The 26,354-nt window shown below is 41.6% G+C and overlaps 1 protein-coding gene across 1 annotated transcript in view; it reads left to right on the forward strand.

Annotated features, from left to right (window-relative positions):
- SORCS3 (sortilin related VPS10 domain containing receptor 3) overlaps positions 1 to 26,354 on the forward strand; it is a gene marked incomplete at both ends in the record, with an annotated part of 605,283 nt that overhangs the window by 434,402 nt on the left and 144,527 nt on the right. The window contains one exon of the mRNA XM_082611582.1: positions 14,772 to 14,836. Coding sequence (XP_082467708.1) covers positions 14,772 to 14,836 — 65 coding nt within the window. The remainder of the gene's footprint in view (positions 1 to 14,771; positions 14,837 to 26,354) is intronic.

A 26,354-nucleotide genomic window follows, 5' to 3' on the forward strand; every position in this document is an offset into this window, starting at 1 on the left:
TAAAAGCTATTGATCCCTGGATTATACTCAGGCTAGTGGTTCTCAGAGTGCGATTCCTGACCATTATCATCATACCATTTACGCGTTTGCTAAGAATGCAAATTCTTGAGCCCCACCCCAGACCTCTCAAATCCAAAACTCTGAGGGTAGAGCCCAGCATCTGTGTTTTAACAAAAAGATTCTGATGCATCTAAAATGTAAGGGGATTATTGCTCCAGAGCAATGAAACCAGAATTTATGGAATTGGGATCTGTGAATTGGCATTCAGTATTTTTAGAAAGGTCCCCGTGGGATTATAATGTCCAGCCAGGGTCAGGAAGCTTTCATGGAAAGTGGTATTGAGCTGGACCATAAGCAGGGAATATGCAGAGTGGGATAGAAGGAATATTCCAGGTGGAGGGGCAGTTTGAGCCAAGACATCAAGGGGGAGAATGTTTGTGGTGTGAATTGGAGAAACATGTTGAGATAAAATTATTTTGAAATTTAGCAGTCTAGCGAATCAGTTTGTCAAGCAATTGTCCTTTGGACTTCATCAGTGTTTTACCCTCAATACCTCTCTCATGCATACCCCAATGTCCAGTTTTCTTATTTCTGGGGAAGGTTTTGCTCCGGGATTCACATCCACAAGGAGAGAAAAGCACACAGCAGTTTAGGCCCACCACTTCCTCATGGCAGGCACGTGTGCTACAAAGAGGCTGGCCTGAAGTTCAGAATTGGCTTCTAGACACAAGCTAGCTGTGTGTCTTTGGACAGTTGTGTGAAATTTCCAATCTACTAAGTGAAGGGGTGGAAAGAGATCACGGTGTTCCACAGTTGCTGCGTCCAGCTCTCTTGGGCACTGTTGTGTCTGAGTGAGCCGTTCCCGGTTTCTGATACGTTCCTGTTTGACCCGTTTCACGTGTTAGGACTTGGAGACTGTGTTTGAACAGCGGATTTGGTTGCTGGAAAATAAGTTTGAAAGCTGCTTGACCTTTTCCAGGTACTTCCGTCGTAACATCTGTGAGCATGCTGTTCCAAGAGCCAATTTCAATTTCTTCCTTGGAGGCTTTGGCCATGGCTCCTTATGTCCTTTTGTTCCCTGTGTCCTTGGTCCTTGCTCAGAACTCAGGAAGGCTCTCAGTTTTGGAGAATAATCCCTCTCAGACTTTCACATGATTCTTGTGTGCTGGTGCTGAGCTTGGTAATTGTTTTGAAATGAAATATCCCCAGGAGGAAACCACTTCACACATTATTCAGGTCTGTATAGATTTTCCCCCCGCCTTTTCTCACCAGTTGAGCAATCTGCATGATAAAAATGATCTGGAACATAGACAGGAAATTGAGATCTCTTTTGAGCAGCAGTCCCTAACCATTTTTGGCACCAGGGACCGGTTTCGTGGAAGACAATTTTTCCACGGACGGGGGCGGTGCGGGCATAGTTCAGGCACAGGCTGCGGACCAGTATCGGTCCGAGGCCCAGGGGTTGGGGACCCCTGCTTTTGAGCATAAAAAAAGTTTTCTTGGAGACCCAGACGTGAGCTGAAGGCTTACTGAGGGCTTTAGGAAGTTTGTATGCCTGAATGAAAGTGTTGTAATCATTCATTGGACACGTATTTATTGATGGTCTATTATTCACTGTGAAAGAAATGTTGGTATAAGAACCAGCAAGAGGACCAGTGAGATGGCAACATACAAAGGTCTCAGCCCAGTGTTGTTGGCTTTGAAGATGGAAAAATGGGGCCATGAGCCAGAGTGCTGGTAGTGTCTAGAAGCTGAAAAAGACAGGGGAATGGATTCTCCCCTGGGACCTCTAGAAAGCAGCCCAGTCCTGTTGACACCTCAGCTTTAGCTCAGTGAGACTGATTTTGTGCTTCTGACTTCCAGAGCCATAATAATAAACTAAAAATAATTAAAATTAAAAGATGAGAAATCAAAAAAAATAGAACCAACAAAAGCTGGTGAGGTCAAGGATTGTGTCCCATACGCAAAAAAAAAAAAAAAAAAAAGCACTTGCCATCCAGTGTAATGATTTATCCACTGGAGAGGAGAATGGGGCCTTACAGGAGCCCTTATCAAGGGTGGGTTCCCAGGATTTGTGATATAAACCAGTCTGGAGAGTGAGAACGGTGCCTGAACTGAGCTCCTTGGTAGCAGAACTTTTCTTATCCAGTGCATAGAACAATGCTGTGACTATATTAGCCACTTAACAAATGTAGAAGGAAGTTACAGGGGAGGGAAGAAGGCAGGCAGGAAAGCAGACTAGTTCATACTGTCCCTTAAATGAAAATTAATAACGGCTAAAAGGTAAAAAATGCTTTCTGTGTGTCAGGCACTGTTCTAAGTATTTACTGCTTAGCTCATTTGATCCCCCGGACTCTATGAAGTAGGTATTGTTATAGTCCCATTTTACAGATGTGGAAACTAAAAATCCTTATTGGCGTATGTGGGCAAAATGTGATGGGGAGTTTGCACAAAGTTTGATCCTAGTTCTCTTCTTTAGGAAGACTGGGAAGATCCACTGGAAAAGATTAGTTGTTTTCCAATCATGGGTGTTAGCTTTCAGAAGAAACTTGTGGTAGAAGAATTCACTATTGAGGAATTTAAAAATACTCGTAAAGCCTTTCATAGATTCATATCTGTTCTTGATACTTTAACTCTGTTTTGTTCTATTAAATTTTGTTTTATAGTCACTTAATTAAAACCAGGAATACAACATTACCAAAGAAAGGCACTATTGATGACTTGTTTTCATTTTGCGTTAGTAATAACATGTACTGATACAATTGCTTTTTACCATCTGATACTTTCTAGAAACTTTCAGGGAGGTTCCTTTCCTGTGATTTCAGTGGGATGCTTGCAAATTCATTTTTCCTTTGTTGCAAACATAAGCACAGGGAGCTTGATCTGTGCCACGGCTGGTTCTGCACTAGATACCGTTTCTCATCCTCTGGTCCACCCTGGCCCCATTTTGGTCCTGGAAATGTGAAGGAACTTGGCTGCTAGAGATGGAAGAGGTGTCACGGGCACCTACTAACCTGCTTGGCATATCTGAGCAGGCGTGCCTCTCATCCCCTCCCATAGACTCATGACAGTTTCACAGTCCCTCTTATACATGTCTTGGCTTGTTCCATCCTCAAAGACCTAAAAGGGAGTCAAGCCCAAGTCCCCAGTTTTCCTTTCCTCAACTGTATTTGTCTTTCTTAAGGCTTCTCTGCCAAAATTTCCATCTGCTACTCTTCTACCGTCAGCCCAACATCCTTTTTCTATTCCCAACTTTTTCTTCTTATTGATTATCACCAGTATGAGTGACTCCCAGTTCATGTAAAATAGAACCAAAATTTTCTGAGATGTAGAATATGTATACACAACACATTTATATTTCCTACAATGCTGATGGACTTACACGTATGGGGAGAGCAGGCAATGGGGCACCATGGTTATGATCCTCAACTCTGGGAGAAATGACTGGGTTCAAAGCCTATCTCTCCTCTCAGCAGCTGAAAGAGTCAGCTTACAGGGGAGGTTAAGCTCCTGACTCAAGGCCACCTGTCTGGTTCAAGCCCTAGTTTTGCTGCTTCCTAGGTGTGGACTTTCTCGGCAAGTTGCTTAAGCTTTCAATGCCTAGTTGGGCCCTTTTAAAATATGGAGAAAGAATGATTCCAGACTCATAGGACTGATATGTGGATTAAATGAGATCAGCATTTACATTTAAAATAGTGCCTGACATAAAGTACTCTCAATATCTGTGAATTGTTATGATCGTGTGAGTTGAGGTATGTAACTTAATCTTTCTTATTATCCCCATTTTACTGAAGATGAAAATTAGATGAATGGTACATTGAGGACTAATTCAGATAATGAATTACAACATCAAACACAAGACCTGGCATGTGAATGGTCCCAGTATCCATTGACACTTATCATTATTACCACATGCGCTTTTCCAAACATTTCCACAAGTTTACGCCTTGCAGCTTCGCCCCCACAATAACAACAAACAAATCGCTAAATATCTGCATATGTATCGTATTTCTTTGCTTGCTGTATCTGTGTGCACGCTCCATTCATTAGGTGTTTAGAAGTGGGGACATCGTGGGGCTTTAAGATTAGGGACCTGACTGCTTCCACCTGGCAAGTGTCAGGCAGTTTTCTGGTGAGATGCTGTGGTCCAGAGTAGTTGGAGTTGGTGGGCATCTCAGCAGCGTTAGGGCTAGGTGAGGACGTGAAATCTCTGCCTGCTTATATTTGCTGCCTTGTTAGCAGGGAGGGCACAGAGTTCAGGTATCAGCTAAGTGTGTCCAGGTAAGGCAGTGGTACTCAACTGGGGGCAGTTTTGGTTGTCAGAACTGCAGGGATGCTACTGCATCTAGTAGAGCCCAGGGCTGCTGCTGAATATCTCACAGTGCATAGGGCAGCCCCCCAAATAAAGAATTATCTGGTCCAAAATGTCAGCAGTGCCATTGTTGAGAAACTCTAGGCTAATGCCAGCAGTACCGCAGAAAGTGGGCAGTGGCGTTCCTCTGGGAGCTAGACAAGGGCAAGAGTATTCTCCTTACCCTCAGCACCCAACATCTTTTGCTCCTCCACCTCTGGCCAGCTGAGCAACTTAATCTCTTTCCCTCTGGATCCAGGGACAGAGCAGCTTTGAAGCACAAATCTCTTATCCCTATCATTTAGTCTGAAGGCATGCCTAATCCTGAGTTGTGTGTGGTAGAAACTATTGGAGAAAAATAATTAAAGTCTCTGTCCTTAGGAAGCTCACTGTCTGATGGGTTGTATATTAATAAGACCCGTTCTTTTTGTAGTTGGTGGCCTAAGCAGATAAATATGCAGACACACTCACAAAGGTGCATTATGGGCTTATGTGGATAAACGGGCTGCAAAGTTGGAGCAGGACTAAGAAACAAGTTGTATTAATCAAGGCTCTCCAGAGAAACAGAACCAATAGGATAAACAACCGATACACTTACAACCATTCTGTACCCATTTAACCATTCTGTTTTACATTTTCAGTACAGCATTCAATAAATTAAATTAGATATTAAACACTTCATTATAAGATAGGCTTTGTGTTAGATGATTTTGACCACCTGTAGGCTAATGTAAGTGTTTTGGGCACACTTAAGGTAGGCTAGGCTAAGCTGTGATATTCAGTAGCTTAGGTGTATTAAATGCATTTCAACTTGATATTTTCAACTTTCCATGGGTCCATCAGAACATAAACCTATCGTGAGTTGAGGAAGATCTCTACTGTTGAATTCAGTTTGCTAAATCATTTGTTGAGGAGCTTTGCATCATCTGTAATTTTCTTGTAGTATCCTTTACTGGCTTTGGTATCAGGGTAACGCTGGCCTTGTAAAATGGGTTTGGAAGTATTGCTTCCTCTTCTAACTTTTTGGAAGAGTTTGTGAAAGACTGGTATTAGTTCTTCTTTAAATGATTGTTAAAAGTCACTAGTGAAGCCATCTGGCCCTGAACTTTTCTTTGTTGGGAGGTTTTTGATTATCGATTCAATCTCCTTCCTAGTAACTGGTCTGTTCAGATTTTCTGCTTCTTCATGATTCAGTCTTTGTAGATTGTATGTTTCTAGGAATTTGTCCATTTTTTCTGTGTTGTCCAATAGGTTGTCTTATAACCGTTCATAGTAGTCTCTTATAAGCCTTTGCATTTTTGTGGTGTCAGTTATAATGTCTCTTCTTTCATTTATAATTTTATTTATTTGAGTCTTTTTTTTTCTTGGTAAATCTAGCTAAAGATTAGTCTATTTTGGTTAACTTAAAAATAGCTCTTAGTTTCACTGACCTTTTCTATTGTCTTTTTAGCCTCAGTTTCTTTCATTTCTGCTCTGATCTTTGTTATTAACTTCCTTCTAATAATTTTAGGGTTAGTTTAGTCTTTTTTTTGTTAGTTTCTCTAGGTGTAAAGTTAGATTGTTTATTTTGAGGTCTTTTTTTCCTTAATGTAGGCATTTATTGCCATGCATTTCCATCTTAGACTGCCTTTGATGCATCCTGTAAGATTTGCTATGTTGTGTTTCCATTTTCATTTGTCTCAAGATATTTTTTGATTCCTCTTTTGAGTTCTTCCTTGATTTATTGGCCGTTTAGGAGCATGTTGTTTCATCTCCATATACGTGAATTTCCTCTTTTCTTCTTGTAATTGCTTTCTAGTTTCATACCATTGTGGTTGGAAAAAGATGCTTGATATGATTTCAGCGTTTTACATTTATTCAGACTTTTTTGAGTCCTAACATATGATCTATCCTGTGGAATGTTCCATGTGCACTTGAGAAGAATGTGATATTGCTGCTGTTGGATACAATGTTCTATATACAGTAGTTCCCCCTTTTCCATGGGGGATGCATTTTAAGACTCCCGGTAGATGCCTGAAACCATGGATAGTACCGAACCCCCTCTATAATATGTTTGTTTTTTTTTTTTGCGGTACGTGGGCCTCTCACTGTTGTGGCCTCTCCCGTTGCAGAGCACAGGCTCCAGACGCGCAGGCTCAACGGCCATGGCTCATGGGCCCAGCCGCTCCGCAGCATGTGGGATCTTCCTGGACTGGGGCACGAACCTGAGTCCCCTGCATCGGTAGGCGGACTCTCAACCATTGCGCCACCAGGGAAGCCCTCTATAATATGTTTTGCTCCTATGCATACATACCTATGATAAAGTTTAATTTATAAATTATACACAGTAAGAGATTAACAACAATAACTGATAATAAAATAGAACAATTGTAACAAATACTGTAATAAAAGTTGTGTGAATGTGGTTTCTTTCTCTCAAAAGATCTTATTGTACAAATTTAATGCCTTTCCCATCTTAACTAAGCATTTACCATGTGCTGTAGCCATAACTTTTGCAGTTTGAAGTGCAACAGCAAAACCAGCATGAATTTCTTTTTTCCTTCATCAAAGTTTCATAAATAGAAGGTTCATTCTTCCTGTAGATCTTAGGAACCTCAGCATATCATTTTTTTTCTTTCCTTTATTAAATTGAAACCTTTCACCTTTTCACTTAAAGGAAGAATTTTATGGCTTTTCTTTGGCATATTTGAATTGCCAACATTACTACTCTTGCACTTTAGGGCCATTATTAACTAAAAAAAGGGTTATTTGAACACAAGTACTGTGATACTTTGACAATCACTTTAGTAACCAAGACAGCTACTAAATGAGTAATGGGCGAGATGTGCTGGACAAAGGGATGATTCACTTCCAAGGTGGGATGGAGCGAGTGCAGTGTTTCATCATGCTATTCATGCAGCGTGCAATTTAAAACTTACGAATTGTTTATTTCTGGAATTTTTAATTTAATATTTTTGGACCACAATGACCTCCAGTAACTCAAATCACAGAAAGTGAAACCTAGGATAAGAGGGGGGACTACTGTATGTCTGTTAGGTCCGTATGGTCTAAAGTGTAGCTTAAATCCAATGTTTCCTTCTTGACTTTCTGTCTGAACAATCCATCCACTGGTAAAAGTGGGTTACTGAAGTCCCCTGACATTATTGTATTGATATTTCTTCCTTCAGATCTTTTAATACTTGCTTTATATATTTAGATTCTCCTGTATTGGCATAAAATATTTCAAATAATATATCCTCTTGATGAATTGCCCCCTTTCTTATTATACAATGACCTTCTTTGTCTCTTACAGTTATTGGCTTAAAGTCTATTTCATCTGATGTAAGAATAGCTTCTTCTGCTTTTCTTTCCATGGGCATGCAATATATTTTTCAATTTCTTCACTTTCAATCTATGTTTTTATTAATGCTGAAGTGAGTCTTTTGGAGGCACATATAGTTAGGTCTTGTTTTCTTTATTCATTCAGCTATCCTTTGTCTTTTGTTTGGGGAATTTAGTCTTTTGACATTTGAAGTAATTATTGATGGCCAGACTTACCATTACCATTTTGTTAAATGTTCTCTTGTTCTGTAATTCCGTTTTTCCTTGCTTCATCTCTTGCTCTTTTCCTCTGTGATTTGATGAGTTTCTGTAGTGGAAAGTTTGGATTCCTTTTTCTTTTTCTTTTGCGTACCTACTATATGCTTTTGGTTGGTGGTTAATGTGAGGCTTAGATAAAACATCTTCTATTTATAACAGTCTGTGCTAATAGCTTCAAACACATACAAAAGCACCCCCCCCTTTCTCATTTTATGTTTTGATGTCACAATTTGCATCATTTACATTGTGTATTCATTAACAAATTAATGTTGTTATAACTTTAATATTTTTGTCTTTTAACCTTCATAGTAGACTTATCAATGATTTACCCACCACCATTAAAATAATAGCATATTCTGAAAGTAACTGTATTTTTACCTTTACCAGTGAATTTCATGCTTTTGTATATTTTTCTATTATTAATTAGTGTTATTTAATTTCAGCTGGAAAAACTCCGTTTAACATTTCTTGTAAAGCTGTTCTAGTGGTAGCGACCTCCTAGAGTGTTTGTTTGTCTAGAAAACTCTTTATCTTTCTATCAATTCTGAAAGACAACTTTGCTGGGTAGAATGTTCTTGGTTGGCAGGTTTTTTTCTTTTTTTCTTTTTTTTCAGTATGTGGGCCTCTCACTGTTGTGGCCTCTCCCGTTGCAGAGCACAGGCTCCGTACGCACAGGCTCAACGGCCATGGCTCATGGGCCCAGCCACTCCGTGGCATGTGGGATCTTTCTGGACTGGGACACGAACCCGTGTCCCCTGCATCGGCAGGTGGACTCTCAACCACTGTGCCACCAGGGAAGCCCCTTTTTTGTTTTTTTCCTTCAGTACTTTTATTATATCATCCCACTCCCCTCTGGCCTGCTAAGTTTTTGCTGAAGAGTATGCTGATAGTCTTATGGGAGTTCCCTTGTATGTAACAAATTGTTTTTCTCTTTCTGTTCTTGTGATTCTCTCTTCATATTTAGCTTTTGGTCATGTACATTAATTATAATGTTTGGTCATATACATTAATTATAATGTATCTGTGTAGTCCTCTTCAGATTCATCTTATTTGGAACTTCGTGTGTTTCCTGGTTCTGGCTGTCTCTTACCTTCCCCCAGTTAGGGAAGTTTTCAGCCATTATTTCCTCAAATAAGTTTTCTATCCCTTTCTCTTTTCTCCTTCTTGGACCCCTATAATGAGAACATTAGTCTACTTGATGTTGTCCCATAAGTCCCTTAAGCTATCTTCACTCTTTTTTTTCTTTTTTCATTTTTGCACCTCTAATTGTATGAATTCCACTTCCCTGTCTTAGACTTCACTGATTCTTTCTTTCACTTCATCTAGTCTTTTTTTGACCCCCTGTATTGAATTTTCAGTTCAATTATTTTCTTCTTCCGTTCTATGATTTCTGTTTGGTACTTTTTAATAGTTCTGTCTCTTTGTTGAAATTCTCACTGTCTTCATGCATTGCTCTCCTGACCTTGGTAGGCATCTTTGTGACAGTTTCTTTGAACTCCCTACCAGATAAATAACTTACCTCCATTTTATTAAGATATGTTTCTAGACATTTATCTTTTTCTTTCGTTTGTAACATATTTGTCTGTTCCCTCCTTTTTCTTGACTCTGTGTTGATCTCTGAGCATTAGATAGATCAGCACAAGATGTGTCTCCCAGTCTTGACAGAGTGATCTCCTGTAGGAGATGAACCTCATTGATCAGCTTGACCGAGCTCCCAGTTGTCTCTCAAACTTTTGTGATTGTCCAAGCCTCCTTCTTTGTCCTTAGTGGCTCCCAGTAGTTACGGGTGTGCCAAGACAGTGATCCAAGGGGAGGAGTGCAGTCAGCAGCTAGATGCAGGCTGATGAGAAGCTGGACCCTCAGGCAGCAGCTAAGAAAGTATGTAATTAAGCCCCTTCCAGGGAGAAACAAGGCAATGGCATTTTTGCCTGCTCCCTCTGTGCTTCCTGTTGGTATATAGCTGCAGGGGTGGGTGTGCTCCTGTGCCCATTAATAACTGTTTGTTTGTTGCAGTCATTGTGCCTCATGAATGTAAGGCCCATTGGTTATTAGAGCCAGGTGTTTCAGGGGCTCATCCTTCATGAAATTGTCACAAGAGCTGGGGTGCCAGATATGTATACAACCTCCTTTCAGGGAGACACTGGTGACTTGGTTTTATTATTGGAGTGGCCTGGAAGGAGAAGATGGGAGGAGTGTCTGCATCCTTTTTCAGTCTTTGAGGAGGATCACAGCCCCGAGGTGCCTGCTAAATTAGAAGCCTCAGGTGGCAGCTTTGAAAGTATCCACATAAAAACCTTTATCAGGGAAAGACTGGGAGCTGGGCATTTTTTTTTTTTTTTTGTCTGCTCCTCCGTGCTCAACCTCAGGGAGATAGATTGTTAAGAACTGCTTCTTTGTTTGTTACAGTTCCATGGGACTCATGAATGGCAGCTCCACTGGCTGTCAAAGCCAGGAAATCTGGGGACCCATCTCATAGGTGGCAGCCCTAAAAGCTAGGGTGCAGTCATGTATGAGCTCCTTCCAGGGAGATACTGGCAACCTGGGGAGGACCGGAGGCAGAAGGTGGGAGGGATATTTGTTGGCTTTCTCTGTCTCTGGGGAGATTCACATGCAGTCCCTAGTAGCCTGCTAAGCTAAAAGACGGGCCCTCAGGCAGCAGCTGTTATAGTATTCAGATAACACTTTCAGGGAAAGACGGGGAGATGGGTGATTTTGCCTGCTCCCTCTGCACTGAGCCCTGGGGCAACAGCTGCATCAGTGCTCCTGCACCCATTAAGAACTGCTTCTTTGTTTGCTATCGTCTTGGGGACACAAGCCCCACTGGCTTTTTTTTTTTTTTTTTTTTTTTTTCACGGTACCCGGGCCTCTCACTGTCGTGGCTTCTCCCGTTGCGGAGCACAGGCTCCGGACACACAGCACAGGCTCCGGACACACAGGCTCAGCGGCCATGGCTCACGGGCCCAGCCGCTCCGCGGCCTGTGGGATCTTCCTGGACCTGGGCACGAACCCATGTCCCCTGCATCGGCAGGTGGACTCTCAACCACTGTGCCACCAGGGAAGCCCCCCACTGGCTTTTAGAGTCAGGTGTTTTAGGGGCTGTCCCTCTGTTGCAAGTCTTAAAATTTGGGATGCTAGACGTGGGCTCCAAACCCTTTGCTCCTCAGGGAGAATATGAGAGCTGATGGTTCACTTCCAATTGTGTGGTCGTGTGCCGGGGGGCGGTTTATGGTGAGAGTGTGTCTTAGCCTTTTCTACCCTTAGCCTTTTCGGTGTGGGTATTTTCTTATTCATCTGATGTGTAGAAGTTACTCAACTAGTTTCTGGATCTCTTTCAGAGGGAATTTACATCCATGTGTACATTTGGTGTATCCATGGGAGGAAGGGAGCTCAGGGGTCTCCTATGTTGCCATTTTGGTCTACCCTCTCCGTTTCTTTCTGAATCTCTGTCTGTCTGTCTCTCTCTTTCCTGTGTGTCTATCTCATCTCTGTCTTGCCCACTATCTTCCTATCACCCTTTGTAGCCCCGTCTCTCTGTTAAACTCTCTGTCCCAATGTCAACTCTCTTTTCTTTTTCTATGTATATCTACATTGCTCCTTTAGACCTATTCTTCCTGTCAGGCTGGGAACATTTCTCCCAAGAGTTCTGACTTGATGATCAGAGAGGAAAGGCAGTTTTTTCCTGCCAGCTCAGTTAGAGAAATCCTCAGGAAGTCCCCTAAACTGTCCTGGCATGTTCTGACCACCACAGCCAAGATGTCTCATGATCACGCTGGATCATGCACCATCCTGGGGCATCAGAGGGATGGGCTCCTGTGATTGACCACCCTGGACAAAGCACATGGCGTGAGTTGGGTAGAACAGTTCTGCAAATGGAAGGGTTGTAGGGGTGCTAAGCCAACCATGACCACAGGTGTCCACTCTCGGGAGCCAAGACCAACTCCAGAGAAACAAACACACAACTTAATAACAATACGAGTGCTGGAGGATGTTCAATCTTGATTCTGAATTCTCTATCAGTTCAAAGGTGGGAGAGCTAGAGTAATCAAGGAAGACTTCCAGGAGGACTTGATTCTTGGTTTTAACCTTAAAAGGTGTATAAGATTTAGATAGGTGGAAAAGAGTGAGCAATCCTGGATGAAGGAGCAGTTTCTGTCCTTGTTTTATTGGTATTGTTTGCCTTGTTTCAAGCTCCTAAGAGGCAAGGACTTTTCTTTTGTTAAAGAACATAGTGCTTGATGCCCATAGTTAGACTGTCATTATGGTTCCAATTCTGACCATCCTACCCTGCCATTGACCTTGGGGGAGAATAGAAGAATAATACCTGAGAGGCCTTTAGTTCTAAGAATACCAACTTGCTTATAAAGAAACAGGGAGGCTGTGGAACAGAGGTGTCCATATAGTCCCTTCTGTGTGTCTGACCTCAAGTCAGTTTCACATTGGAATTTTGTCATTGTCATGGGCAGATTGGATTGTTTATTAATTCAGTAAATACATCAGTAGCACCGAATATATACTAGGCACTTAGGTGCCAAGGATTCAAAGATAAATAGACAGAATCCTACTTCTTTAAAGTTTATATCCAAGTACAGAATTCACAGAAGTGCAATTACATGCGACGTGATTGAGTCATGCAAAGCAGTGGTTCTAAGACTTGGCTGTGCATGGAAATAACCTGGGAGCTTTCAAAAATACAGATGCCAGGGCTTCCCTGGTGGCACGGTGGTTAAGAATCCGCCGGCCAATGCAGGGGACACGGGTTCGAGCCCTGGTCTAGGAAAATCCCACATGCCGCGGAGCAACTAAGCCCATGCGCCACAACTACTGAAGCGTGCGCGCCTAGAGTCCATGCTCCACAACAAGAGAAGCCGCCGCAGTGAGAAGCCCATGCACCGTAACAGAGTAGCTCCCGCTCGCCACAACTAGAGAAAGCCTGTGCACAGCAACAAAGACCCAACGCGGCCAAAATAATAAATAAATAAAATAAATTTGAATTTTAAAAAATGCGGATGCCTTGAGCTTATCCCAAAGGTTTTGATTTCATTGGTTTGGGGAGGGGCCCAGGCATCTGGATGTTTCACAGCTCACCCAGGGCTCTCGTGAGCAGCCAAGTTTGAGAACGACCAAGGTTAGGATGCTATGGAAGTAGATAAACATTCTTCAGTGAGATGAGGGATGGATAGGCTGCTGGAGGGATGAGACCAACTGAGCATTGAAGGAAAGGGGAGAGGTAGCTGGAGAAGGCAAGGGGCAGGGAGAGAGTTGCATCTGAAGGACATTGCAAGCAGAGGGGAGAAGAGCCAAGAAGGCTGGGAGCTGCTCTCGATGGAGACGTCTCAGTCAGTCAGTCAGTCTCTCTAGTTCTGGCCTAGTCCCCGTGTCATCTTAGATACATATCCATTTCTCTGTGCCACAGTTTCCCATTCAGTCAAATAGAACTAATGATACCTGTTCTCCTTACCTTAGGCATCAAATGAGGTGAGGAAAAATTAAAAGATAGTGTATCAGTGATCACTGGGAAAAAATACAGCATTAGAGTAAAACTTCTTTTATTCAGTATTTTTTGGGGAAAGAAGTATTTTACATAAAGGAACTTTTAAAGTAACTGAAATTTTGCCATTCAAGACAATAATCATTAACAAATAAAAATCATTTCCTTTTTCCTAACATAGGTCATTTGCAACCCTACTTTCTTAGCGTAAACTGGTATCATTAGCCTCCTGCTTCCCGCTCTCTGCCTTCAGCCCCTCAGCAGAGATGTCAGATACGGAACCGTGCTGTAAGACAGCTATGGCCTCAGGATCAGAAGAAGTGTAGTAGATTTAGGATGCAGAAGATTGGGTTTTGAGTTCTTCGGTCTGTTTTTCATAAGTTTTCAATTTGTCTTGCTCTCTGGGTACTTTGATTCTCATTGTTTTAAATCCTTTTCCTCTCTAACTTGCTGCCTCTTCCCTATCGAGGACTGTAAAACCAGAAAACCAATCTTAGAATGAAATTTAAAAGTAAAAAGACTGTGAGTCCAAGCTTGCTGGAAAGGGTGGATTATGTGATGTCTTTAGTGCATGAATGTTTTAATGTCTGTGTTGCCTTTTTTAGCTGACTTTCTGGGTCTTACTCTGGCCTGTGTATCTCATGCAGGAGGTAGCTGATTGGACTTTATGTGTGGGAGGTTGGAGGCCCACAGGAATTAGTTTGTCAGGATTCTCAGCCTTCCTTTTTCTGACTATTGACCATCAACCTTTAAGGTTTCCCACTCCTATCACCAGAATTGTGCCCCTGTTAGACCAGATTTTGAATGTTTGTCACCAAACATTTATTGTTCACAAGGCAGAGGTAAGAAAGGACAGATAGGTCCAAACTCAGGAGGGTAGGAGTGTCTGGAAGCAGATAACTAGAACGGAGGCTAAACCACCTTCCCCAGGGGCAGAACGTGGTAGGGAGTTGCACACCCCAAGTGGGAGGGCAGAAGGGAAGGAAGTGGGGGAAATAACCAGGTGTGACAAGACTGGGGAGGTGGAAGAGAAGTTGGGGAAGGGCTGAGGACAGAGGTTTAGACCAGCTTTACTAGGGAGTACATTACTCTGTGCTCCTTTATGTTTTTTTGAGAGTTACTGACTCCCTGACACTGCTCCAAGACACATGAGTTGTGACCATTATAGGTGACAGCTGCTAGAGAGAGCCACCCTGCAGGGGCTGCAAGTCGCCATATTCTGTGGGTCCCCACAATGCAAGACAGGCCATCTTGAGAAAGTGGCTTTCTGAGTAATAACCCTGAATGGTTCCCCACTTTGTTGTCTGCCATCCTCACGGTCACTGAGCTTCTGACTCTCCTTTCCTTCCCCAGGTCGGTGGCTGGATTGGATAAGGAGGCGGACCTGGTGCACATGGAAGTGCGGACAGCTGATGGATGTGAGTGCTGAGGCCACCAGGCTGGGCCCCGGGAGATCTGCCTGCAGGGCTCCCTCCTCCCCCAATTTGCATTTTAATGGCTTGGGAAGATGAAAAGCCCTGAGCTCCCTTACTGCCATATGCATTTTATTTCCTAGAGTGGGGGAGAGGCCTCCAGTCCCAAGGGAGACATTTCATTGAAATAAACCCTCAGGAATGAATTTTCTGGGGATGGGAGTTAATGTGACCAATTTTGAGGCTCCTGTTAGTAATTTCCTGGCATCTTCAGTGTAATTCAAATGGGGATGGCCATAGCTCATCGTGGTATTTTGCATTCACATGGTGAATAAGATGATGCCAGCTTTAAAAAAATAAACTTGATATAGTCAAGATTACAAAAAAAAAAGTAACTGGACAAACCATTTCCAGAATTGTTTGTTCATTCATTCAGCAAATATTTAGGGGTGGCCTACTGTGTGCCAGGCAAGATTCTTAGCCCTGGAAATACAGTGGTGAGCAAGACCTCTATTGTCCCTGCAAATGAGCTACGGAATCCAGGATTTCAAACACGTGACCCCTTTGTACATCGTACACCTGTCTACATCTTGAACAGAATTTCACTGATAAAGTATCATTTTGCACCAACTTAAGTATCTATAGGGCTCTTCCCTGTCCAAGAAAGATAAAATCAACTTAAATATGTGAAAATGTATGATAAATATGAAATCTGAAAAATATATGAAAATATAATTAGCATATTCTAGATCACAAATGAGCCAAATAATCCATGGAAATAATAGTGACCTAAGGGTGCAGCAGATCAAAGCACCGGACTGTGAGTTGAGGTCCTGGGTCCTGCCACCCACCAGCCATGAGACCATGAGACCCCCCTAACCTCTCTGTGCTCTGGTTTCCTACTCTCTGAGGATACTCATCCTTGCCCTGCCCACCTCATAGGGTTATGGGTTGAATGTACAAACATAAGGAGATTCTTTTTGACCTGGATGCAAGTATTGGATGTGCTTGTGCTTTGTCCGTGGGAAATCTACTGCTTTTGAGGCCAAACTCAGATGTATGCTAGAAACATGCACTTTGGGGAATATATTTTATTTGCTTTATTTTTATTTTTAAAAGAGTTAGAAGGCAAATGATACTTGTTACTATATGCCTGGCACTCTGCTGAGTTCCTTCCTCCCTCCTTCTTTCCTTCCTTCCTTCTCTTCTTTCTTTCTTTCTTTCTTTCTTTCTTTCTTTCTCTCTTTCTCTCTTTCTCTCTTTCTCTCTTTCTCTCTTTCTTTCCCTGATGCAGCCAGGGATGAGGGATGACCCACACTATTTTTACATTTTTTTTTTGACAGAAGAGTTATATAACATTTAGGGAGGTAATGCCACATATTCAAATTCACTGATCGTAAGCATGGTGAAGCCTAAATTCGAAATTACTCTTAGTGTTGAGAAAAAAAAAAAACATGGAAAATTGGAGGACTAGTGGGATGGAGGGGTTTGAAGGAGCATAGCAGAAAAGCAGGAGGGGAGCAGACAGCAGCTCTCAGATGACCCACAGACAAGTTTTCAGGACAACCCCTGCCTTGGCTTTGCTTGTCATGTCAACATTTTTAAGCTTTATATGTGATCTGTGGTGGTTGTAATATTTTAGAGTTGGAGGAAACTTTATATGCCTGTCTGACCTCCTACCTAGGGTAGGAATCCCTTCCGCCAGAATCTCTTATAGTGTGTCTTCAGGTTTCATGAGCTCAGGCTTAAGACATATCCTTTTCTACTGCTGGACAGCTCCTTTTTTTTTTTTAAGGTAATTTCTTACATAAAGCTCAAACTTACGTTCTGAAAGTTCAAGAATTCTCGTCCACATTGGGATAAGGCCTGTGGTACAGAACTGCTGTGAAATTTTATGAGATTAAAAATGCAAAACACATAGAAAAGTTCCTAACCTATTGTCAAGAATTGAAAAAAGCAGACAGAAATATAACAAGGATAAATGTCATATGCCACACTTAGGTTAAAGTATAGTATATATTAATTCTGTGTCATTTTTTAGGTTTTTTAAAATGAGTTTTTCAATACTTCAAAGTATCTTGTTTCAACCTAGTGAACTGGCTCTAACCCCCCTTTATTTAGAAAGTGCACGTAACAAGACTGAACTAACTGGGGATGTTTTATTTTACATACCCTAGTGAAATGTATGACTCCTTTCTTCTTTGGTATGTAGTGAATGCTTTCTTACATTCACACACTCACACATACACATACATCTCTATCTTTCTGATCATCACAAAAAGGCACAACATATCTTTTATTTCCTTTTTTTTCCCCTGCTGTGGTAGCTTGGACTTGAATTTGCCCAAATTCACACAGATAGCCTAGTGATAGAATAAAAACTAGAACACAAATCTCTCAACACACTACAAATAGAGGAGAATTCTGATAAAGAACAAGTATAAAAGACCCACAACTAACATCATATTTAATGATGAGATACTGAACACTTTCCCCCTAAGGGCAGGAAAAAGGCAGGGATGTTTACTCTTTCTTTATTTTGTTTTGAATTTTTCAATTTTATTTAATTTATTTTTTTATAGAGCAGGTTCTTATTAGTTATCCATTTTATACATATTAGTGTATATATGGGATGTTTACTCATGACACACCTTTTCAACATGATGCTGAAAGTCCTCGTCAGTGCAATAAAGGAAGAAAAATGAAATGCAATTCATATAGATTACAAAGGAAAAAAATAAAACTGTCATTATTCTTGTTGATGTGATTCTCTCTGTAGAATATCACAAGGAATCTACAAAAAAAAAGCTGCTAGAACAAATACGTAAGTAGAGCAGGGTTGTTGGATACAAAACATTCAGTGGAGAGAGGATGATTATTTTTAATGAATGGCGTTAGAAAAAATTGGGCAGCCATATGGGGAAAACGAACTTCAACCTATGATTTACAACGTATACAAAATCTAACTCAAAATGGATCACATTTCTAAATGTAAAATATAAAATTATAAAACTTTTGGAAGAAACTATAGGAGAAAATCTTTATGACCTTAAATTGACACCAAGAGCAAAATTGATAAAATAAAGAATCCATAAATTGGACTTCATCAAAATTTAAAAATTTTGTTCTTCAGAAGATACAATAATGACAGTGGGAGAAACTATTTGCAGATCATATAACTAACAGAGGACTTATAGCCAGAACACATAAAGAACCTTTAAAGCATAGGAATAAGAAGCAACCCCATTAAAAAAAAATAATAGGAAAAATTTGAACAGAACATTTACCAAGGAAAATATAAAGATGACAAGTAAACACAAGTATTTGCTATATTTGGAGTAAGTAATACCTAGATCCTTTGAGTCCTTTTGTTTTGTGACTCATATGTTTAAAAGAACAATAACAAAATTCTCTAAGAATCTTAAATCAGGAGAAATAATGGGTCTTAGATAATGATTTTTCCTTCCTCAGACTTTCCTTCATTATTCCACTTTTTCTGGCATGTTCAAGAGTCTATTCCTTAATCAGCCCATTTCAGACCCTTTACCCTGTGTTATAGATTTGCTAATTGCTATTTTGAAAATTAGCATCAAAGGGGTCTTGAGCAGTAAAATTCCATTTCTCTACATCTTCCTGCATCACAGTTCTCATGGCCATTTTTCTCAACCAGTAGCATTCATGATCATCCTCTGGTGAGCTGATTCTACTACAGATTCCTGGGGTCCACCTCAGAGGTTTTGGTTTAGGTGGTCTGGTACAGGACCTGGGAGTCACCATATTGTTAAGCGCACTCCCAGCGTGATTTTGATCCAGGTGCTATTCAGGAACACTGCTGTGTGGATCCCTTACCTCATGTGGTGCTGGAGTCACAGCTCCGGGACAGTTATACCCTCAGTAAGCATGAACAAGGAGCCTTGGTATTGGAGTTGGGAATTACTCTGTTCCGTAGCACCTGGGCTATCACAGGAATGAAAGTGAAAAGAATGTATAAAGAGAGCAAATGGGTCTTTCTTTCCCTTCTAAAAAACAAAAATCAACAAGTGATAATTCATTATAAAGTGCTCTCCACATCAAGATAACTTTCAAATGTCTAAAATCATGGATGAGAGAACTTCATAAATGTTAGCAGGAATAGTATGAGCTTTGTAAAGATCTTCCGGGGATGGAAATGGGATATGCCTATGAAAAAACAATTAAATGTTGCTCTATGTACTTCCCAGAGTATGACAGAAATATAGAAATTTGTGTTACCTTTATTTATTGACCCACTCATAATTCATTCCACTGTGATAGAGCCCTTTCCATGTGTAGAAGATAAGAGGTTCTCAAACCCTAGCTTTAGAAAAAAAAAAAAAGAAAAGAAAAAAAGAAGAAAAAAAACCCCTAGCATTAAAATTGCCACACACACACACAGACACACACACACACACACACACACATACACACACATGCATACACACTCACCTGGTCCCACCACAGATCAGTGAAAGAAGATTCTTCAAGGGAAGGTCATGGGCATTGCCCTGTATAAAATTGTCCTAATGATTTTGAAGTACATGTGGGGTTGAGAACCACTGCACTAGATCTGAGCTTCTCCAACATTAACATACAAATGAACCATCTTGAGAGCTTTGTAAAACACACCTTGGGTATTTCTGACAAGCTCCCAGCTGATGCTGCTGGCCAGTAGACCCCGCTTTGATCAGCACTGCCCTGCATGAAGCTGTGGAGGGTGTGTGGGTAAATAGGACACAATCAGCATTGAGTAGCAGAGGCAGATAAGTACACAGATTATTACTGCAATATAATGTGCTAAAGGCCATGGGGACTCTGTTTTGTCTCATGAAGAAAGTGCTATCTGTGCGAACCAAAAGGCAGGGTAGCCCAATCGCTGAGGAGCGACTGAAGGCTGCCCTGAAGAGCCCGTGGTTAAGTTTCATCTTGGGAGATGAGTTGGATTTTCCCAAGGGGATGGTAGAAAAGGAGAGTGAGAAAGTTATACTAGACTTGTACTGTCCAATATGGTAGCCATTCAGTTACACGTGGTTATTGAACACTTGAAATGTTATGTCCAAATTGATGTGTGCCATATGTGTGGAATACACACCATATTTCAAAGACTTACTATGAATAAAATGATGGAAAATAGCCCATTAGTAATTTTTATATTAGTTACATGATGAAATCATAATATTTGGGGTTAAATCAGATATGTTAAATGTACACTTTTCTGTTTACCTTTTAAGTATGGCTACTGGGAAATTTAAAGGGTCATTAGTAGCTCCCATTGTGTATCCATTGCACAGGACTGCCCTAGACTGAGGGGCTGCAGGTGCAGCAGCATGGAGTGTGGCTCTTCAGTGCGTGGTGTGGCACTGACAGTCCTGTCTCTAAACCTGGCTCCCACACCCTGGAGCAAACCCAACATAAACAAGTCCCTTTTCTTGTTTTGATGTAAGAATCTCCACTCTTCCCCAGTCCTGGTCCTCCTCTTTGGGAGTCAGGCTTCCAGATTAAACTAAAGCCATTGAATTATTTCTTGCCTTGGCATGGTTTAAACAGGGCAAAGCCAACCAATTTGGTTAATAACAGTGTGAAACCTGTTTCTGCCATGAGATTCAGGATTCAAATGGCTTTTTCTCCCATTCTCTCCTGGAAATCATCTCTCTCTGAATGTCTCAATGTCCCCTGTGAATATTCAAATTTATATTCATATTCATGTTCTCTCTCTCTCTCTCTCTCTCTGTTTCACTCAGTTACTCAGTCACACACACACACTTTCTCCATCAAAGAGACCATTCAGTGTCAATAGAAAAGTATTAACTTGGTGCCCTAAGAGTTAAGTTGGGGAATTAACTCTGTCAATTAGAGCCTGTTTGACCCTGGACAATTTTTTTTTTAACTTTCTGTGAATCTTCTAGTGCTTCACATGTTTGAATACACAAATATAAGAGGTATTTTTATAATTTTTTTCATCAGTTGGATAACAAAGATCTTACTGTAGAGTAAACTTTACAATGAGGCAGATTTCAGTTCAATGAACAAAGGAGGAACAATTAAGAGGACCCCGAAATGATGCAGACTGCTTTGTTAAGTAGTTGATTCCTCTTTATTGGAAATTTTCAAGCATAAGCTATATGGGGGCCTTGTAGGACACTGTAATAAGTGAAACTCGACATGAGCTAAAAGTTTTTAGACATCTAGACTTGAAATTTCTAGAATCAAAACCCACAACACATATACTACCATTCCTTGTCCTGGTACTATTATCAACTCTCTTCATCAATTACTGCACTTTCTCACTAAGCCAAGATAAAGCCCAGTACATCTTAACAGAGCCTTCCAGGCAGTCATTAGTAATCAAATGGGCAAAACTATTAGCTCTGAAGTCTAAACTGTAGGTTCTAGACACATAGAATAATGGCTCTTAAAGAACTTTGGGTTACTGACTAGTTCAGTGGTTGTAAACTGTGTAACTCAGAGATCCAGCAGTATTCTAAGAACTCAGAGGCCAAGAAGAGGATAAGGGGGAGCTAAACCAATAGGATTGCAAGCCTTCTGTTCATTTAGACAAGGCACACTAAAATCTACTTGATATATTGAGAATATAGGATTGTTTTTGATAAAGGATCTCAGAATTTTAAAAAATGGTTGGAATGGATTAGAAATTTTCAAATTGTGTCACTCTCCAAAAAGCACCAAACTGTGTAACACTTTGCCCAAGGTTACATAGACAGTCAGTGACAGGGACTGAACCAGAATGTAGATTCTCTGATTCTCAGCCTGATTTTCCTTCCATGGTTCAAATACATAACGATTAGGATCACTGGTTCAAGTCACCGGGTTCAAATCCCAGAACCCTGAGGAGTGTCAGGAATCCTAAGGTATTCAGGATCGCTGTGGTTTCTAAATGTCTATAACTCTGCCAGGTTCCCCTTCTTTTCTAGAAGGAAAAGACACTAGAATTCTCCTGTGAGCAAATCCGTAAGCACAATAGGAAGGAATAGTAACTACCTTTTCTTGTTTTGCTGATTTTTATTACCTACCTTGTCTCAGGTGCTGTGTTAGGCATTTGGAACAATGTCAGTATCCTTTGTTTTGCCCTGTGCCTACAAATAGTTTAGCCTCACTCCCCAGTCAAGGAAAAGGAGGCTTTTGGAAGCTAAATAACTTTTCAGAGTTTCTTGGAATCTGCTGGATTTCACTTATTTGCATTTGACAGTCCATGTTGTTACTTAAAATAAATAGCTCCTGGGTATTTCTCTAAGAAAAGACCTGAAGAGCTGAATTTGCTTTTTGTTCACAATTTTAATTCACTTTTTCAATTTTGACGATATTACCCAAAGGGATGGAAGTTGAGCGAATCATGGAAAGTGTTTTTCTCTCAGATGGCAAGAGGCATGACGTTTAGGATCGTTTGAATATTTAATCATCTTAAAGGCAAAACATAATCACAGGTCAGAATATAGCACAAGTGTATCGGCTTTTAATGTAATTCATTTCAGCTTAACTTGCATTTACTGAAGCTTTATAAAGTCAGTGCAAGGAGAGAAACAAAGATGACTAAGGCTTTATCCAGGTTTCTAAGGAGGTGATCCTTTTGGAAAGGTTTGACAGAGTGACAAATGCTGGACTTCACAGTGAAACTCATTGATATAGATTCATGAGAAGCTTGCCTTACAAAACTGCTGGTGGAAAAGCAACCTCTTAGGAAGATAAGACTAAGATGTTGGGTTATCTGCTTTGTGCTCTTTCCACATTCCTCAGTTCTCTGATCCAGCACGGATCCCAAGGCATGTTCCCTTGTGAATATCCTGTCTCTATCACTGGCCTGGGATTCTTCTGAGGGCAAGAACCAGTCTTATGTTCTCTGCTTTCTGGAACCTCAGGGAGTGTCTGATGCATGCAGCTTCTCTATACACCTTGACCCAATACAAAAGAAATTAATCGGTCAGTCTAAGGCCACCCTTTCTCACCAAACGAGACCCTTGGTCCGCCATCTGTAAGATGAGGAGGCATGAGGCTTGACACAGTGGTGCAATGGTACCGCCTTCCCTAAAGTCTTGCTAGCAGTACAGCTAGTTGAAATAGGGCCTGGTCCTGATAAAGTTATAGAGCAGATCTCTCTGTTCACAGGGAACAAAGCTTTTGACTTTTAGTTTTTATAAGTGACCGCAGCAGCTCTCAGAAATACATCAGAAAGACATTTGATATTTAGAAATATACTGGGCTTCCCTGGTGGCGCAGTGGTTGAGAGTCCGCCTACCGATGCAGGGGACACGGGTTCCTGCCTTGGTCCGGGAAGATCCCACATGCCACGGAGTGGCTGGGCCCGTGAGCCATGGCCGCTGAGCCTGCGCGTCAACGGGAGAGGCCACAACAGTGAGAGGCCCGTGTACCGCAAAAAAAAAAAAAAGAATAAAAGAAATACATTAATTATGAGGATGATGTGACTTAACCATTTGGGGAATCCCTCTCTTGTTTTCCCATAAGGGTATCCTAGTGAGATCTTCATTCAGTTTGGTCTTTCTGGTTTTCCGTTTGAGCATGTTTTTTATTTTTTATTTTTTTGCGGTACGCAGGCCTCTCACTGTTGTGGCCTCTCCTGTTGCGGAGCACAGGCTCTGGACACTCAGGCCCAGCGACCATGGCTCACGGGCTCAGCCGCTCCGCGGCATGTGGGATCTTCCCAGACCGGGGCACGAACCCGTGTCCCCTGCATCGGCAGGCGGACTCTCAACCATGCGCCACCAGGGAAGCCCCGTTTGAGCATGTTTTGAAGGAAAGGATGGGAAATAGCAGTTCTAGAATAAAGATTAATCCATGTCCACCCATTATCGTGTAATTATATAGTGCCTTCAGTGGGCTTTCCCTACCTAAACATCCACATACAGTTTTCACTCCCTTTTTTAGAAATTCCCTTCTCCCACAGAACACTTCTCCATCCATGCTAAACACAAGCACTGTCTCCTCCTTCAAGTCCTCCTTAAGTATTCCAGCTCAGATGTGCTTTTTCTTGTCTGAACACCTATAGCATTTAGAGGAAGTAAACAGTGATGTCAATCCAGAATACAACTTTACTGGTAGGACCTGTGCTATCATGATCTTTTGATTCTCCACAATAAAACAGAACATTACTTGTTAATTGTACATAAGAAGGATGCTGAGTGTTAAATCTCCTTCCTTCTCTCTTCGTGATAAAGAAGAACTAGCATTTATTGATCCTTTAAAATGTATTCAACAATGTACTAACCTTCTTCATACATAATCTTATTTAATCCTGACGACAGTCCTGAGAGGCAAACACTTACTTTCTTTGTACCTCACAGATGAAAAGTGGAACTGCTGCTTAGCCCGGGGCAATCAGCAAGCAGCAAGCTCAGGATTTGAACTTAGCACTTTCTACCTTCAGAGGCCTTTCTCTCACACACCACAATATGCTTGAGAAATCTGTACCGCTTTGCTTCCTTTTTATCAGGCATCTTGTGTTATTAAAACAAACATACACACAAACAAACAAGACCACAGTTGTTAGAAGCCTGTTTGGGGATTTCATGTTATATGATAAATATCTGCTTTCAGTTTCATCATAGAATCCTATGACTGTATTCAGCCTCACTTGGAGATAATGTCCAAAGTCCAAATTTAAGACCTTTTGCAAGTTGGAGGCTTGAGCGAAGTGGTGGTTCCTGCTCACCTTTGACACCCCCAGTCCCCTGTGACACCCTCGGTCACTTCCACCTGGTAGCCTGGCCTGCCTGACATGTTCCTCTCCCCAGAACCCCACTTGGGGTTCTCACCAGGCAGTGGGTATCTCTGTGTTTCGAAAAATAAAAGCGTTGAGACTTCTGATATATAAGTCTGGTTAAAGACTGCAAGGCCCCTGAATTTTAAGTGGATTTCCCAAATGCATTTTAGTGCTGCTTTCCTGTTAAATTGGCCCTTTTGTTCCATGCTGGGCAGTGACAAGCAGCAGGGGAGCCAAGAAGGAGGATGAGTGTGGCCCAATAGCTCATCTACCAGGGGCCACAGTTTAGGTAGGTTTCGGTTTTGTATGGGGTGGCCTCGAATACACTTGATTCTTTTTTCAAAGTGTCCAAGTATGGGAGTAAATAGTAAATAGACAGGGGGGAAATGAGCCCATGGCGGGGATAAGCAGATGTCCTCCTGTGCACACCTTTGATTACCAGTACAAGGGGCTTTCCAAGACACTTGCTGGTGAGAAAGAAGCAGGTTGTCAAGTCAACCCTTGTGATTTCTTTACATGTCTTCACTGCAGCGTTTCACTGGGTTTTAGTGCTTTATGCTAGGAGTAAATCACTCAGGCTGGGTGGGACCAATACTATGCCTGGTGCTCCAAAGTGCAGCCTGGGCTTCTTGCCTTCCCTTGGCCTCTCAGCCAGAAGTGGAAAACCAGGCCATTCTTGGCCTTCTCTGTGGACAGAGACAAAGAGAAAGGCGTCCGCAGGTGGTACACACAGAATGGGGAACAAGGTGGTCTTGCTAACAGGTCAGGGAATGTGGGGACAGGGCACAGTCTATTCTGTGGAGAGGTAGGTAGGGACCAAATTACGGAGTCGAGGTACAAAATGAATGGCTCCTGGTGGACTGTAGGCTTGTTTTGTTTGGCCTAATACTGTTTGGTCTGCACCATATTTTAAATTTAAATTAGCTGTCAATTTTTTAAACATTAGGAAATGTCACATTAAAAAAACTGGGACATTTAGCTTTATGTAGAAACTCAGAACATCTTATTCCTGCATCTCAGTGATGACTGATGCTGAGAAGCAGCTCCCTGTAAAGATGCAAGTGTTGGCCATTTTCCTGTAGTCCCAGCTGTTCCTCAGTGATCCCTGACACTGAGACCATGCGCCCGCTGCCATTCATCACCTTACTCCAGCTCAGTTTCCTCTTATACATTATTTGCCTGGCCCCTGAGACATTTGACTTCATTAGGCTAGTTGTAAAAGGCCTTCTATTTTACAGAAGAATATTTGGGCTTTGTCCCTGGGCACTCAGAACTGTGGGTGATTTTGAAGCCGAGAGGCATCAGCTGAGGTTAGGTTTGAGAGATGATGCTGGCCCCTTGCCTCGGGTCCACCCATTTCCAGTCCATCCTGCACCTGAGCACCAGTTGTGAAATGGACGCAGCAGCCAACACAGATGGGAAGGCCTTTTCCAGGCAAGTGGCAGGAGTCGTGGAGAGAAGAGAGATGCTGGAAGCACTTCAGAGGCAGAATTTTCAAGGCTGGGAACCAGCTGGATTGCATGGCATGTGGAGGAAAGAAAAGTGAAGAGGCTTGAGCTACTGGGCAGATGATGAAACTGCTGATGGAGAGAATGAGATCAGTGTTTGACGTGTCTGGATGAAGGGCACCAAAGCCAATTGGCTTTGCCCAGATACAGACATTTGAAAAGTAGGACTATAGCACATAATGAATTAATTTCCTACTAAAATATGTTTCTTTGTTAAATTAGCATTTTGTTTATTAATAAATGTGTGTAATAGCTAGCTATAAATTTT

The sequence above is a fragment of the Mesoplodon mirus genome (genome assembly GCF_964341445.2).
Source record: "Mesoplodon mirus genome assembly, chromosome: 2".
Classification (NCBI taxonomy): domain Eukaryota; kingdom Metazoa; phylum Chordata; class Mammalia; order Artiodactyla; family Ziphiidae; genus Mesoplodon; species Mesoplodon mirus.